The sequence below is a fragment of the Polyodon spathula genome, chromosome 21, assembly GCF_017654505.1.
Source record: "Polyodon spathula isolate WHYD16114869_AA chromosome 21, ASM1765450v1, whole genome shotgun sequence".
NCBI lineage: Eukaryota > Metazoa > Chordata > Actinopteri > Acipenseriformes > Polyodontidae > Polyodon > Polyodon spathula.
The window spans coordinates 6,388,140-6,405,077 of NC_054554.1; the positions used below are offsets into that span (position 1 = coordinate 6,388,140).

At 38.4% G+C, this 16,938-nt stretch overlaps 1 protein-coding gene across 1 annotated transcript in view; it reads right to left on the reverse strand.

Moving 5' to 3' along the window:
- Positions 1-3,910: 3,910 nt before the first annotated feature.
- The window catches only part of LOC121296308 (cadherin-16-like), a 39,172-nt gene continuing 26,144 nt past the window's right edge, over positions 3,911-16,938 (reverse strand). The window contains exons 14-19 of the mRNA XM_041221703.1: positions 14,463-14,713; positions 13,079-13,212; positions 11,451-11,699; positions 9,080-9,196; positions 6,383-6,499; positions 3,911-4,953 (exon numbers count right to left, since the gene is read on the reverse strand). Coding sequence (XP_041077637.1) covers positions 4,868-4,953; positions 6,383-6,499; positions 9,080-9,196; positions 11,451-11,699; positions 13,079-13,212; positions 14,463-14,713 — 954 coding nt within the window. The 3' untranslated portion in view covers positions 3,911-4,867. The remainder of the gene's footprint in view (positions 4,954-6,382; positions 6,500-9,079; positions 9,197-11,450; positions 11,700-13,078; positions 13,213-14,462; positions 14,714-16,938) is intronic.

Sequence of the window (16,938 nt, forward strand, 5' to 3'; positions counted from 1 at the left end):
GTCACTATAGAGACAGCATTGCTGCTGCTTACTTGAACCTATTCCCTGCATGCGCTGGAGTTTAGGCTCTATAAAGTTGTAGTGTAAAAAAAAGCAAGTGAAGATCAAAAAGATTCTCTGCATGCTAAAGGGGGACCAGCACAAATGTTAATAAAGATATTAGAGAATGGATTTTACAGCATTGGATATGCATGGCACAGCATGCAAAATTACCACAGTAAAGCAAACACATTAGTTTGTGTACCCCTTTTTGGGTTTCTACACTATGGAAATAAGAGGCACAAAGGAAGGTTGAAGTTTTGTTTTCCACCTCTGTGGCTCTGATCTAAGTTGGCATTGATTTTCATTGCTCTTGCCAAGTACCATTCAACAATGCCAGCAGGACAAGGTTGGGCATCTCCGCTACCCATGCCAGGAGTAATGGAATGAAACTGATCTCCAGTCTGTGATGAATCACATTCTCAGAAAGCCTGTTGACCCATATTAAATTAATTACAGTAAACAAAAATACCCCCTTGTTTGTAAATGTTTCTCAGTCCAGTGTACAAAAAAATAATAAAATAAAAAGCACTCAAATTCAAGAACTTCATATTTCATTGAGTTTTGGAATATTTACTTTCTTACATGTTTTATATCCTGTTATGCGTGTCATGTATAATTTTCTATAGCAGTTTCTGCTTAGACTGCTATTAACCAGACTTAACAACTAATGATCAGTTGATATAAACCATAACAGGCATCTGTACCTTTTAAATATTAAAAAGTAGGACCACAGTTGTCATTTTACATGCTGTTAATAACAAAGTTCCGCTGTAGATACTCTGTTGGCTTTGCCAAAGTCCCCTTCTTTTATTTTTTAACAACTTATTTCTTGTTAAAAACAACCACTGTTTGAATCAACTGAAGAGACCTCTATGTAAAATATTTTGAGAACCACAAGGGCTGCTTCTGAAAAGGCTCCTGTTTTGCGGGTTCCCCTAAGATCAGGTGGCATTGTAACAAGACGATGTGTTCAAATTAGAAGTGTGCTGGTCACAGGAAGAGGGCGGGTGTCTCCTCTACCGTCAGTACATTTGTAGCTTTTCTGCTGGAACACACAAACAAACAAGACAGAGAAGCCCTTGAATTTACTGTCACCCACAACCTAGTGTAAGCTTTACAACTTTGCTCAGTGCATCAATCTTTTTTTCCTCTTGGAACAGAAACAGTTGATCAGTGAGAATACCAACTGATCCCTTGCACATGGTCCATCAAAGTTTTAATATCAGTAACAAAAACAAGTTAGTATTTTGTTATTGTGCAGGAATAGTAATATTTCAAGTGCCCTTCACAACAAAATGGTATTCAGAACAAAGTGTGTTGCCATGTGCCCTGTTCAAAACAGTCACTCTCTCTCAGGTACACAGTCACAAACAGAATTTGTTTTATTTTATTACATTATTTTTTTTTACCATTGATGAATAAAAGTTAGCAATTTATTCAAAAATGAATTAAAGAACAAGTATATTAAAACATAAATACTAACACTGTCATATTGTTTCTGTTGTAAAGGGGTGAACGCTAATGAAATCGTTTCATACATCTTATATGCCTTGCAATGATAGATGCCATTTGCATGTGTAGTTTCTTTTAGCAAACATGATGTAAAAATATATGGCTGGTACCAAATTAGGTTTGTGGTCCTTACTTTCAGGTAGTCTTGCACTTCCTGGGAGTGAAAGTGGGAGGTAATATTATTGTGTTCAAAGTGATTATGATTTACTTGTAGATGTGCATTCATTTGCAAGTTATTGGTTAAGCTGTAATCTTCGGTGGACTAAAAAAAGCCCTTGTTGACTTATTGAAGCTAGATCCTCAATGAAAGATCACTGGTCTGCAAGCAGACTTTAGACCCAGGCATGGAATTCGCTTGCCTTTATTATGCATTGCTTATTGACCTGGGGTCCGTCTCTGCTGACACCACTCATGGTCGACTAGTTGAGAATGACTGAGTAACCTGAGGGCAATGCAGATGAAAAACAACATACAGTAATAAAGAGAATGGGGACTGAACATTTACAGAACACATTAATGAAGTTGTATCTGCGAAAGAACTTGCAGTTACCACAGAGACTGTTTTGTGTGGGTAGTTGTTTGATCAGAAAGGGAGCACCTGTTTGTTTGTTGGTCTTCAGTAGTTTTGTATCATTTATGATGTGATACAGCCGCCTGAATTTGCTTTGCACCAGTATAGAACAGCACCTGTTGAGATATGCTGTGTATATAGTAGACAATCATATTGATTTCTCTTTGTATTAGATAATTTGCATCAGGTGGCTTTTATCATAGTTTGTATCACATGGAAGTTATTTAATTATTCCTACTTACTCTATATACTATGCAAATATTGAGTTGTTTTTCAACCCACAAGAGGTCAGAACAATTATCCACGAGTTGACCTTGAGTGGGATGGAAATCAGCTTACAGCTAATTTTATATTGTTTACAATACATAGTTATGTATTTAATCATAGTTTTATCAGCTTGTTTTGTATGGCACCCTATAATTATGTTATATATACACTGCTGTGCAAAAGTCTTAGACATGTTGAATTTTTCTACTCTGATGCATTATGAGCATCAACAGTTTACTCAAAGCCTCCACTAGTGTTTTCAACTATTATAACAACCTTGACTTTCATAAAGAATGAAAAACATTGAGTGAAATAGCTTGCATCACTTGATTTTCAAGGTGTGGTATCTGAAGCATAATCAACAAGTACAGAGAAACATCATCTGTAATTGACAAACCCAGGACCTAAAGCTATATCAGGCTCATTTCAGTGAGCTGACCTACTTGATCAGTTAAAGCTCAATACAGACATTCAGACTGTTTGTCTGCAGTCCCTTGGCTCTGAACGATACACATGGCTGTGCATCTGTGCTCCTCTGCATTGTGAAACATCTCGTTTTTACAGATATTGCAACCCTTCATTTTTGTTTGAACAGCTTACTCACAATACTATTTTCTGATCCTGAAGACTGAGAATCAATGTTTCTATTAGCAAAGCAAGTTGCCTTTTTTTCACCCGTCAAACCCAAGCAATGGATGCTAGCAAGCAACTGAACACTGGCACCTGGACTAATAGGGCATCTGACCAGTAGGGGTCAGTGACGAGTGATGAGAGGAACAATGAAATGGACAAAGCATTGGTGCTTTTCCTAGAGGAGCCACAGCAGACCTGGTAATATTGAAGGAAGCTTGTGTCAGACACACTTTTATTATATATGGTGTTACAGATTGCATTCTGCATGTGAAGGCATGATATCCTACCTGAGAAAACTTCTTGGTCCAACAAACTTTATGGGATCCATTCAATTGATCTTAATGGCAGTAGATCAAATGCCAAAGATGTTTAAAAAACATAGATAGATGTGGTTCAGTGATGCAGATAAGACACCCATTGCATATTGTAGCTGTTTAAACGATTCCAGGTTTTACAAGCCTAAGTAAGCTTAAGACTAAATAGGGACACCTGCGCTTTTCCCAAACCAGGCTCAGGTACAGTACATCCAATTAAGTTCATAGTAAAATCTGGCATGGCTGAAACTGCTCTTGGAGTCCGTTATCCCTCCCTGTTGATAAGCTGGCTTCCACAGACCCCCTCCTTTGTGCTCCGACAATATTACCTGAGTGAAACCGATTCTGTCTTGATCCTTCATATTCTAATTAACGAATCAACCCATCTGCTAAACTCCGCTCAGAAGCACACACAAGGGCTTTTCAGGCCTCTGTCTAAATGACAAAATAACATTGAAAAATTAGCTGATCAAGGATTGCAAAATGCTAGAAACCATTGAGCACAAACAAGACATAAACCATTGAGCACAAACAAAACTAAAACAATTAAACAAACAACAGTGACCAGGAGGACAGTAAAACTGGCTTTATTTAATTTACACTTGGAGGCAAACACCTCTTATTAGCGGTGCATTAGCCATCAGAAATCATTCATTTGTCACTAAGCTGTGGATCTACTGGGAGCTGTCACAGACTGTCCAGTGCCCTCTGTTAATAATAATCACACACATCTTTTTAAGGCAGTTGAATTTCTAACATCAGATGTAAGATAATACTTTATTAAATACATTTTATTTGATTGGACTATCCCCTATCCCCTTAGAAAGCTGAAGGGCACTCATTAATATCTTACTTTTAGCATCTACATCCTCATTCAACAGGTGCTAGATTTGTTCTTTTTATCTATCCACTGACATATTTATTATATATACACCAGGCAACTGGGATTTCATATTGGTTTTAAATACCACTACATTAACACTGATGGTTTGTGAGCAAAAAAACACCCCCACATTGTATGGCATTGCTAGCAGATAAGCCATACTTCAACCACTGCTTTTAACACAGATCTTTTGTTTAACTAGTGTATGTATAGTATACTCAGTTTGATATCACACTGTTAAATAATATAATTTATAAATATATAAATAAATCGTGGTCTTCAGTTTGATATTGCAGTTACATTATTTAACAGTGTGATATCAAATGGAAGACCACCTTATATTAAATTATTTAACAACGATCTATTGTATAGATAGGAAGCATGATTGACTTTAGCTTGCTGTGCTGGTTATCTTAGCTGTGGCTAAAGGCACTCATTAGTTATATACCTTTGTGGATTTATCGTTTAGCAATTAAAGTATTGACATCATTCATCTGGCCAAGGCAGTGTCTTGCATTTCATCTTCGTTGTGTTTTCTTTAGTTACGGCTGTGTTTGCCACAGGGCTCCTTAGGTGCTATAGGTGAGTACTGTAGGTTTCATGACAGGCTGTAAAATGTGGGTGAATCCTCTTCTATGCTGGGCGCTATGCAGAATTGTTCAAAGGGATTTTGTCTGGGTTGTCTGTTCTCTTAGCTTTCAATTTTGCTAAGCCTATCATTACAGCAAGGCCTGTAAGAAACAACAAGAAGTGAAATTTATATACACATATATGTATATATATATATAATATATATCTATATTATAATATATATATTATATATAATATATTATCTTATATATATGTGTGTGTGTGTGTGTGTGTGTGTTTGTGTATATACACACACACACACATATATATATATATATATATATATATATATATATATATATATATATATATATATATATATATATATATATATGATTGTGAGTCGATAACACTGTGAGCAGCAGGTACTACATGCCTGCTCAATTGCCTGGCTGAGTTACGTCCACACCAATCCAGGTCCGTTAATCCCAACTGGGTAACAACTATGAAATAGTTACAACCGACTATAACACCGGGTGTAATTTGGACCATCGGGACCGTAGCCTGTTTTACGGCCACCACAAATTTTGGCATGGCTGGTAAAAGGGAGCATGTGTCGCTAGTCTGGGTTTTTTTTGTTTGTTTTGTTTGCCCGCCTGAGAACTTCTGAGGATTATCTACAATAAGATCGGAACGGGATAACGTGGTGGTCCTTTGCATCTGCAATTCCCTGTTCTCTGCAGGGGCTATGAGGAACGGCCTGTCCGCTGCTGAGATTCGCAAAGGGACTGGACTGCAGAATAAGGGTAGGAGAAGGGTTCCTAAAGAAGAAACCCAAAACCCAGGTGGAATTACCTATTCACCAACTGGACGGGGTTATTGGTCCGGTTGGTTTACATCAGCAATTTTGCTTTGGTGGTTTGGTTTTTGTTTGAAACCTTGTTTGAACTGTTTACTTTCTTTTGGACATTGCAATATAAGAGCCAGATGTATAGAATACTGGAATAAAGACTTGCTTTGTTTTGGAAACTACTGTCTGTTTTCTTCGTGTTCACCTACCCGCTCACTATATATATATATATATATATATATATATATATATATATATATATATATATATATATATATATATATATATTTCTTCTATGTAAGTAAAAATACAGATTTAATTAGAAAGCCAAGTTAAACTTTTCTCTCGTTTTTTGTAACTATAATACAATGAACATAAATAAGAAATTAGCTTGGATAACTAAGGGATGACCTGAAAGCACAACGATGTTGGGCATTTACATAATAATGATGCAAACTACTGTGGGGTGACATTGAACAGCAAATGCAGCACATTTAGTAGTGCAATAATAGTGCTAAGGACACTTGGGAGTACTGTAAATGGCTTTGTGAATTTCCACATAGCACTTGGTGACACCTGGTGGCGGAGAGTTATAATTGTGGAACATATTTTAAAGGTAAAATCTCAATGCTTTGCTCATTATAAAACAAAACAAAACTAAAAAAAACAAACATTTAAAGCACATTATTAATGAACAATAACATGGATATATTATGTGAACAACTTGATACAATGCATACTTAAAATTCCCAGGGTTCCAAATAAAATGCCGAAAGCAGACAGCGGAGTTGGCTTTCCCATCATTTCCAAGACTTGAGTCCTGCAGTAGCCTCGTTCAGTGCACTGGCACACAGTCACTGGAATCCGGTCAAAGACAAAGAAATAAATACATGAAACGCATTTAAAATTAATTCTAGGTAAATGCATTACAAAAATTTTTGAGATGTCCTTGGAGCTACTTTCCAACTCAGTATATCCACCAAGTACACAGACTGTTTTCAAACGTGAATTATGGCATCCTTACAGTGGTTTTAGAGAAGCACTAAATAAGAAACAGTGTGATTAAGATATAAAATGGACTAAACATAAATCTAGGTTATGCTTGTTTTGTTATGTGGTCCTGTACGTATTTAAAGCAGCTGTAAGTATAACTGTGCCATAATTACAAAGCATTCCTATTTATTTTTTGATACACTGAAGATTCCCCTGTGTGGAATGTTTTTTTATTCCAGTGGCTAAAGAAAAGGGCTTGTAACCAGGAGGTCCCCGGTTCAAATCCCAGTTCACTCACTGACTCACTATGTGACCCTGTGCAAGTCACTGAAACTCTTTGGCTCTGCAGCTGGTGCATAGTTCACATGCCCTACGTTGTAAGTCGTTTGGATAAAGGTGTCTGCTAAATAAACAAATAATAAATAATACATTCACAATAAAATAGTTTGTAGAGGAGTGGTGTATGGACCCAAAATATACTTTTTCATTGCAACAGTTGCTGTTCCAGAATGTTTCTTAACACTCTGTGAACTACGCCTCAGGGTGAAACAATTCAATAAATGCTGATGAAGCACCGAACATAAGTATTCAGATTTCCATCAAAAATGGCCTTCAATTTCAGAAGACTGATCTATAAGAAATAGCTTTTTGCTTCACCAATTGAAATCCAGTTGTCGTCATTACCAAGTGAGTTACCAGACAATTCAATTGTTTTTTTTTTTGTTGTTCTTGCTGTTGCACTAATATCAGTTGACTGCCTGGTTTGCAAGCTCCCGTTTATTGAGCGACTGTAATGATTTCATCTGTCCTCACTGAAGACGCCCGGGAAAGGACAATTACAGACCTGAGGGGTTCCAAATTACATCATTTTGTTTTCTTCCACTCATCTCTGAAACATTTGCTTTTATGATGTGGCACTTGAAGAGAACCGTAAAGTAAAAACACCCTGGGGAGCATTTCAAGTAAGGTTTGTCGGATAATTTGAAAAACAAACTTCAAAACAAGACAAATGAAAGGGACCCCAAGCATACCCGCACAGAAAAACACTCCAGTGGACCTGAAGAGCCTGGTGACCTTTCGGTATGCAAATACCCACTCTTTGAAAGTTCCAGTGCATGCAAATCCTGTATGCACAAAGCAGAGACAGGCCAACTGCGATAGGAGGGTTTTAAATAGTGGGGTTAAACAGATTACAAATGAACTGCATGGGTTTGCTCTCTGCAGTTTTGGTGCTGTTTTAGATGTCTGCAGGGTAAGGTTTAAGTTTTGGTAGTAGTTTATTGCATAGCACAGTGAGGTTCTGATAGAGAAGACAGTATGGTTGTTCTACACAGTAAACAAACACATTATTGTGACCTGCTTCCGACAGGATACTGGGATTTCGAGTATGATGACAATGTAAAACACAACTCCAAGTAATACTGAGCAGCTATATGGTACGTTCTGTACTGTAGTTCAATGAGTCGAACCCAGGCAACTGTAGGAAAATACAGCATTTTATTTCACTGCTGTTTATCGCAACTTTTCTTTTTTTTTATTAGTCATGGAAGTGGCCAATCATAAAAAAAAAGAGCTCAAACAGAGATTAAAAATAGAACTAAATGCAACACACCATGTCAGAAGTACTTTTCATTTTCTAGTAGCACAGAACTAGTAAAACAAATACATTGAATTGGCTTCATGCATGTGTAAAATCAGCATATATATTATTTTTGTTTAAAATACAGTTCAACTATATTAGCTGAGATTCTAAGTCACTAGCTGAGAACATATTTTGAATTTAAAGTCACACCAAATAACAAAGATTGTGATAAAAGATCTGTGCATATATTTTGTAAAAATACAAATGCTCTTGATCTGGTTTGTTAGTTGTTTTATATGGACGTGGACAAAGTGGGATATGAACATCATGATTAAAATGTAACCCTAGCCACTGTCTACAGATAAATTAGACTCCTGCAAATATTATGCATTAGAAGACATTTCTGTAACATTTAGTTTTAATATATTTTATATGGTACAGTAGAACTGCAGAAAACTGACTGATTAAGCAAACCCATCACTAAAACCAGAAAAAGGGCTCCCTTTATAAAAGTTTACCATAGTAAATATGACCAGTTATTTCACATTTCTCCTATGCTTTTCCCATGGTTACACTATGCATTTACCACAGTCTACCCTGGTTTTCCATGTTTTTTTAAATATGCTTTACCATACCTGTTTGGTCCTTACAATGCTTAACAGTGTTTTCACTATGCTGTATTACACTGTGCTTTTGTTATGGTAAACCTTTATACTGGCCAGGCTACTGTAAAAGATGTGAAGATCTGACGCTGTGAATTTCACCCGTTAAACACAGCTTGCTCCAAGGCAGAGATATCAATTATGAAACAAATGTTGCAAAGCCTTACCACAGTACACCATGCTAAAGCTCTAGGATTTACCTGGCAGGTTAAATTGTTTTTCCAGTCTGGGAGTCCCACTGTCCGTGATGATGATAGGCACCATGTAGACCTGAGGCACCAAGTAACTGAGTCCCATGGAAAGATAGGCATGAGTACCTGTCAAAACAAGAACGATATCCTCAGTTCAAAGTGAAGCTGTCCAATTCTAATACATATGTGTGACATTCACAACAGAAACCTGATTAACAAATATATGACCATGTAGAAAAGTTATACTGGACAGAATCTGAATAATGTGGCTAAAATCACTTTACCTTTAATTGCAATATATTTAACTATGATCTGGATTTTGGTTGTGCGTGATTTGTTTGCTTTTATGAATGCCTGTAGTTCCATCAAACCCAGTTGCAATTGCATATATCTCAATTTATGTAACCCTGTGCTTTGAAAAGCCCTATATTCACAAAGTTTTTAAAATATTTAAAGTTATATGACATAAATGCAGTTTGATAAACATGACACTGTTCTGTGCTGTTGTTAATTAAGCCAACAACAATGTAGATTAGTTTCATTAATATCAGGCTGTATTTTATTCATGAATAAAACATTATTTGAATAAGTAATGAGCTGAAGGTCATGTAGTGTATCTAATATGATACATAGCAATAGGATAGGGATTCCTTATGTGGAATACAACATGCGCCAACATACGTCAGCAGTGAATTTTTCTAATCTGTATTTGGGTTCCCATTCTTCAGAGATTATAAAATCTTGACTCCCTTACAAGAGCAAACATTGGCTGTCACTGGACTAGTTATCTGGCCAGGTCAACCCTTAACATGTCCCTGCCTGCTACCTCAGACACAGCTCTCCTTCAGGGTCCATTTTACTTGGGTGAGGGTTGGAGGGGTAGCAGTTCTGTATGAACAAGCCCATGCTATACTGTTTATATTGAAAATCGGTTTCTGTACTGTAAATACCTATTCAAAACTTGTTAAAGTCTTATGAACACAAAAGCGATCAAAATCTTTTTTTGTGAAAACATTCTTGGGCACAGCAAGCTGATCTTTTTTCAAGGTTTTGCTTATTTATTCTTTATTTTTTTGGTAATGTGGAGTTTAATTCGCTTTGTTAAATATAGGAAGCGTGCTCTAGCTACATGCACCACTCTCCCTGCTCTGTGCTTGTGGATCCGAAGGAAAGTTCAAGAGTATCAGGAATTTGTACACCTTAAATGCTCTATAGGGAAAGAAGTGAAAATGGTACTAAATCTAGGTTTGTTATAATCAAGGTCATGACAAAATGCTATACAAAGGAGCTGAACGACATCATAGTAGCTTCTATATAGGTGGAGCATCTCTATTCCAGACTGTAACTGCAGTCGAGATTGTTGCTGTCTGACACTAGAAGCTACGGATGATTGATGTGGGAAGACGATGGCTGCAGGGGAGGAAGGTTTCTAAAAAGGCATCAATCAAAACCCAAACATTTAATGCATTTGGAAAACTGAGGGTGTGGGCTTTTCCAAATAAAGTGTCCTCACTTCCTTGTGACTGGATGAGCATGCTAGGCATTGTAAGGGCTGGACAGGACTAATCAGGGTTCTATTGTAGCCACAGCAAATTAGGAATTAAAAGCTGTTTAAACAGGCTTGCACACACGTGCACTGTGATTCGCTGCAGGTCTGCTATTGCAGAATGAACTGACATCAGAGATTGTGCCAGCTTCATGATTGTCTTTTTTCGTCTTGTGATCTTGTGACCACAGCTGTGAAACAAGCTGTGAGGGGTCTTTCAGAGGAGCAATTAAAGTCAAGTCACACTGGTGAGGAACCCATCCACCAATGTCATTTACAGGCACAGCACAGTGTAAGGACCCTGGGTGACATCATTCAAATAAAAAAAAAGAAATGTAATTTCACTCGGCTTCTGAAAGCTGCTTTCCGTTAATTCCAAACTTAATGGAAAGATCACGAACGAAAAGAAAGCCTCAAGGGAAATAACTCATTTAATATAATTACCGTGGCAGGAAAGGGCTATTACTGTTATTTCTAGATTCCTTTGTGTCAGAAAGTTAAACGGCTGTCACTGACAAAAATATAGAGCTATATATTTTTTTCAGTCAATGGTCTTTAAATACACTTAACAGAAATTCCCCTTTTGTCTGACTGATTTCATGGTCATTAGTAGTAACCATATCGCTATGAAATTAAAGTACAGATTCAAACATTGTGGCACAATGTCATTTAAAAGCAGCTCAACTCTGCTAGGCGTTTCTGACTGTGTAAACACATTGTACCAATGTAAGCTATCTGAATGTGTTTGACTTTGCGCTGCCTGTATCCCTGGAGGGGGGATGATGAGATAACTCTAGTAACAGAGACAAGTAAGTGGTATATTCCCTCTCGTACCGTTGATGGGGCTGAGCCTCCAGTTGCGACGCACGGTGGGGTCGTTGTTGAATGAGAATTGCAGAGCCCCGCTCTGCTCCTGCACATCCCCGTCCACTGCTCCGATGATAATGGCCTGGTTCTCACGTTGCAGTGAGCACAGGTACTCCTGGGAGTAATCCCCTACCAGGTGAGGGTAGTTGTCATTCACATCCTTGACATTTATCGTCACAGTTGCTGTCACTGACATGGGCGTGCTGTTAGGGCTTACTGACAGGAAAACAAAGAGTGAGACTAGACTTTAAATATGGGCAAAAAGCACACAGAATAGTTACAAACATCATTGAGAACACTGTTAGAAAACATATCATTTTGGGGCTCTTTCTGCTAGTCTCAGAGTTGCACTTTCATGTCCAAATTCTGATTCTGAGTGTTAAGCAAGGTATTTGTGATTTTAGACAATGGATTCTAGTTATTTGATTTGAGTGAGATACAAACACAGAACACCTGCTTCTTTAAATTTCCACCTGCACCTGAAAAACAGACTATTTAGGTCTTGAAAGCTACTGTTTTTATATACCAGTTAATCTAAAAAACAGCATCAACTCCAATTCCAGATGGTCCAGAATGGTTTAGTATCAGTCTGAATAGGCTTGTGAATGTGAGCTGAATACACATCAAAAATTAATGTTCAAAACAGGGCGTTGGCCAAATGATTATACGCAAAGAGATGTACCAATACTCATTTGATGTTTTCATTGTGTTTGGGGAGAAAAGCATTGTAACAATCTGCAACCATGCGTGTTTTGTTTCTCCACTGTTATAACGTTTTCAAATCAATCCAAAAAGTTGTTCACAAGCTATTTCCTCCTAAGTGCACTCTGTTAATGTTACTAAACTAGAAGAAAAAAACAACAATTTAAGAATATATAGTCAGGTGGTCATTTCAACTTTGAAACTTCATTGGGTGTTGTTTTTTTGTTTCAGAAAGGAGTATGAGTCATGAGTCTGTGACCTCATGCTGGTGTAATAGACTGCTGGTGTGAGATTGCCATTGATTTCCCACTGAAGGTGAACCAATGATAACCAGCCCTCTGATGGAGCAGAGTGTCTTAGTTATGCAGTGATTATGTTCAGCAGTACTCCACTTTTTTCAATGTTGACAGATGCGGGGGTGGCAGGACTACTATGGACAATAGCACGCTAAGTCACTGCTTGTTACAGTGCTTGGGATGGTACCATAAAGCCTGTTAGCTTGAACTTCTGCAGATCCTGCCTTGCATTTGTTATCTGGAATCTTGAAGTATGGCCTGCAGTAATATTGAATCGTGACACTGTCTGTTCACTGAGCCTTAGCAAGGTTAGGCCTAGCCAGTACTTGGATGGGAATTATAATATGTGTAGTATCCACTTTCACCCACTTTACCTCCTAAAACTAAAACTGTGTATTCGTTTTGTTTTGGCCCAGTGGAGAAAATTGCTTCCCAGCCAGTCAGTTCCCAACACCACCTGTACTTCAGCACAACTAGGGTTCCTTGTAGGTTTCTCATCTTTCAATTGCTAAACTTCTATGAGCAGATAAAAACTAATTCTGCACACATGTTGTATTTTTCACATCATATTTCTTTGCACGCTAATAGAAGCCTTACCTCTCTCCTCTGCCACCACCACCATAGTGTAGGTACCCTCCATCACCTCTCTGTCCAAAACTCGGGCAGCTTTGATCTCCCCAGTGTATTCATTAATATAGAACCATTCATTGGTGTCTCCTTTCAGAGAATATCTATAAAACACAAGGTAAGGGCTTTGGCAATGCACTTGTAGTATCTTTTCCACCTACTCCTACACTCAAGCAGCATAGTGCTGTCCCCTGGGACCAGGTAACATAGCAATGTGGCTTACAACAGACTGGGGTATTCAGCCCCAGCCCCTCAGGGGGCTAATAATGCCTCATTGCATTTGGCACAAGTGTTTCTCATCTAACCATCTGTGCAGAGTTTATAATAGCTGTGCTACTGGTTGTGGCACCTTTCAATGCTTAGCATTCAAATGTGAGCAGGTGACCGTGTTGTTGTTGATTAGGTGTGTTACTAAGCAGACTAATGCATTGTCCCTGCTAATCCTGAGTGTTAATGCTTATATCATAGAACAACAGCACAGAAGTCATTTCGTAACTGTAAGTAATGTAGCTGTAAGGCTATTATTTTTTATTACTAGGTAACTACATTATAAGTCAGCTAATTCAATGATGTTTTAAGGCAATCAAAAAAAAAAAACAAACATGCACTTTATACTGGTGGAACACTTTCGTTTTAATGAAAATAATGGAGCGTGTGTCTTGTAAGGTGGTAGATAAATACAGTCTCTGGAGTTCTTTTTAATTCCGTTATGAATAGTTGTCTCTAACCTCGCTCCCTTGCAGCTGAATTGGTCTCCAGTGACATTTTCTACAACGCAGGACCCATTCACAACATCGTCAGTATGTACTGCGGAGGGTAATGAATATGACAACAAAGGTCCCTCTGTATGAATTAGTGTATTATAGAGACACAGAAAATGAGATAAAACGGCTCCACTGCACAGGTAAACACGGCTCACTGATGTACCAACTCTCTGTTACCTGCTAATGAAGGTAATATAGTTCCCATTCCGGTGTCATATTTATGTTAAATGAGACATGGGAGTAGAGGCAGTCTCAGGTGCCCTGTTTATTACAGCAGTGCATGGACTCCTGTGACTCTGATAGGCAAAGGACAAGTGCAGATGTGGAGTTAGACACACGACATGGTGCATAAACAGGTTCTAAGTTGCTGAAGGGGAGGGTTTAGAGAGAGGCAAGGGTCTTGGTACACTTGGGGGGGGGAGGTAAGTGCAAGAAGATGGGTCAATTTGCCAATTCCTTCAGTACATTAGGAAGTCAATAAACACTAGCTAGTAGTCCTTGTTTAAATCATTTGAATCGGTTCCTTGCCAATAATAAAAACCACGAGAAAGAAGCTAACCTAAACAAGCAGCCTGACAAGAAAAGAATACCTGAGAGCAATTCCGCGAGGGGTGTCCGGGTCCGAGCCCTTCACGGTGAGCACCACAGTCCCCGCTGGCACCCCCTCCTCCACGCTCTCCACGTAGACTTCCTGGGACAACACTGGCGCCTCGTTCACATTCACCACCCGAACCAAGACGGTAGCCGTGGAGTCTGAGCCGTAACTACCGGCAACCAGCGGCCCCACGTTCCGAGCACTGAGCACCAGAGAATATTCCTGCACACTCTCGAAGTCCAGCTCCTGATAAAAAAACAGTACAACACACACACACACACACACACACACACACACACACACACACACACACACACACACACATACACACAGGTCACACTTTTACAAGAGGGGCTTGGTAATGATGAATTTCTGAAATAGGGTTCAGAGATGTATATCAAGAACCAATCATTTACAGACCCATCATCTGGAAAGCCTCCTGCATCAACCATGTGTTTTTTTAAAGACCATTAAAGGAATGATTTCTGAAGCATATTGGTCGGACTGGAAATAGATATACTGGATCAGTCAAAACTGGCTGTGAGGTAAATGTAATGTTCTCTCTCAGTAGTAATAATGCTGTATGCAAAATTAAAAAAAAAAAACAGCGGATTGTATTGTTGCGCGATTGATTGTTTACTGCCTGTCAATGTTTTGCTTTTGTTTCAGTCCCTTACGTTAATACTGCAATACAGTATACGCTGGGATAAAGAGAGTGCAGGTCACCAGTATGGATCAAGGTAGATCAAACAACCAAACATGACACAGACTGAGGATTTACCGGCAGGACTAGGCTTCTGAAATCCTCTCTGGCACTAGACAACTCCTTAACCCTTTAGTTGCCAGAGGTTTTTAATCTCCAGTGCCAGAGCCAACATGGGAGATTGAAAGGAATTTCGCAAGTGAATAGCAACCATGACTATTGAAGACACACAACAAGAATTCCTCCTTTGCCACCTTTCAAGTTAGAAAATCCCAAATAAAATACCGCAAAATGACAAACAACTTTAAAAGGGACTCGAATTGTAGGATGTTGCCATTTGATTCTAACTTTGTAAAACGAACAACACCCCAAAGTCCTCCCAGTCAGTCAGCAACAGGTTAGTGGTCACAGTGGTGCATATGAGTCACCATGATCTTTTTGAAACATAAAATGATGTGCAGTACAAAGAGAATAAGAATAATAATTCATTAGTTAACTGCAATGTGTCCCCGTCATACCATCCACTTGTGCAGTAGATACCGAAAGCTTACACATTATTTGTTGCTTGGTTCTAAACCAACCCTTCCACACTGCATGGTACAAATCAGCACTGAGCCTCAATTACCAATGGTCCTGGTGCGCCCTGTGTATCAGTCTCAGGGTATCAATCTCCACTCTTTTTACATTTGATTTGATTTGATTGTTTTCTTTCTGTCCCTGATGATAAGACTTCCAGAAAAATTACCAGTGCAGTGTGTCCTGTTTCTGGTACTATTTGCGACAATCAGACAAGAGCATTATCAAAATCCCACAGTGTAATCCTTCTTCCCACCCCAGTGAAATGAAATCATTTTAGCACACCTGCTGTCTGCTGCAGCAAACCCAGCTGTTCAGAAAAGAGCTCGCCAGTTCATGTATTAAAAGAGGAAAGGTTTTCTGCACAAACACCACATCGTCTGTGTACCATTAGCAATACTCATTTTGGAACCTAATTGCTTCACCTGTTGTAGTTCAAGCTCATTATAATGGTCTACAGGTATGGACAAAAGTTTCGCATCACCTATAATTTTAGGATTGAGAAATAATAATAATAATAATAATAATAATAATAATAATAATAATAATAATAATAATAAAACTATATGAACAGAATTTGATTATGTAATCAAAGAAACTTCAAAATTCTATTGCAAAAGTCTACTGGAAGTCATAATAGTAGTACAGTATTTCATACTAGATTGTATTGTAATGCAATATGTTAACGTAACATAACATTATTTAACAGGTTTCATTCGACTTTATGAAGCAAAATGTGTTAATTCGATAGGGTGATGCAAAAATTTTGGCCATTACTGTAGCTTCAAACAGACTGGACTGACTTACTGGCTCCTGTTAATAACAATGGAAAGAGGTCTGCCATAAAGTACGGTAGCTTAGGAGGGCCCAAAAGAGCGGGTCCCAGACCTTCAATGGAGTTGGATCCTGTTCCAAAGAGCCACACTGGGGACAGGTGTAAAATAATATAGTCCACTGTATTGTCGATCTGACTTTACACAGCAGCAGCAGAACTTAATTTAAATGCATTTGGAATATCAGAACATTCTCTAAGCCCCAAAAAGGGATGACATAGCAGGAGCAAATATAAATGTGCTGTCTCTCCATCTCTCTGATCAACAACAAGTACACATGCTGAGTGGGCGTAGCAAGCACTGGGTCAGTGTCCTCTCTAATCTATCCCTTAAAGATTTAGGGATCGCTACAGGCTTTA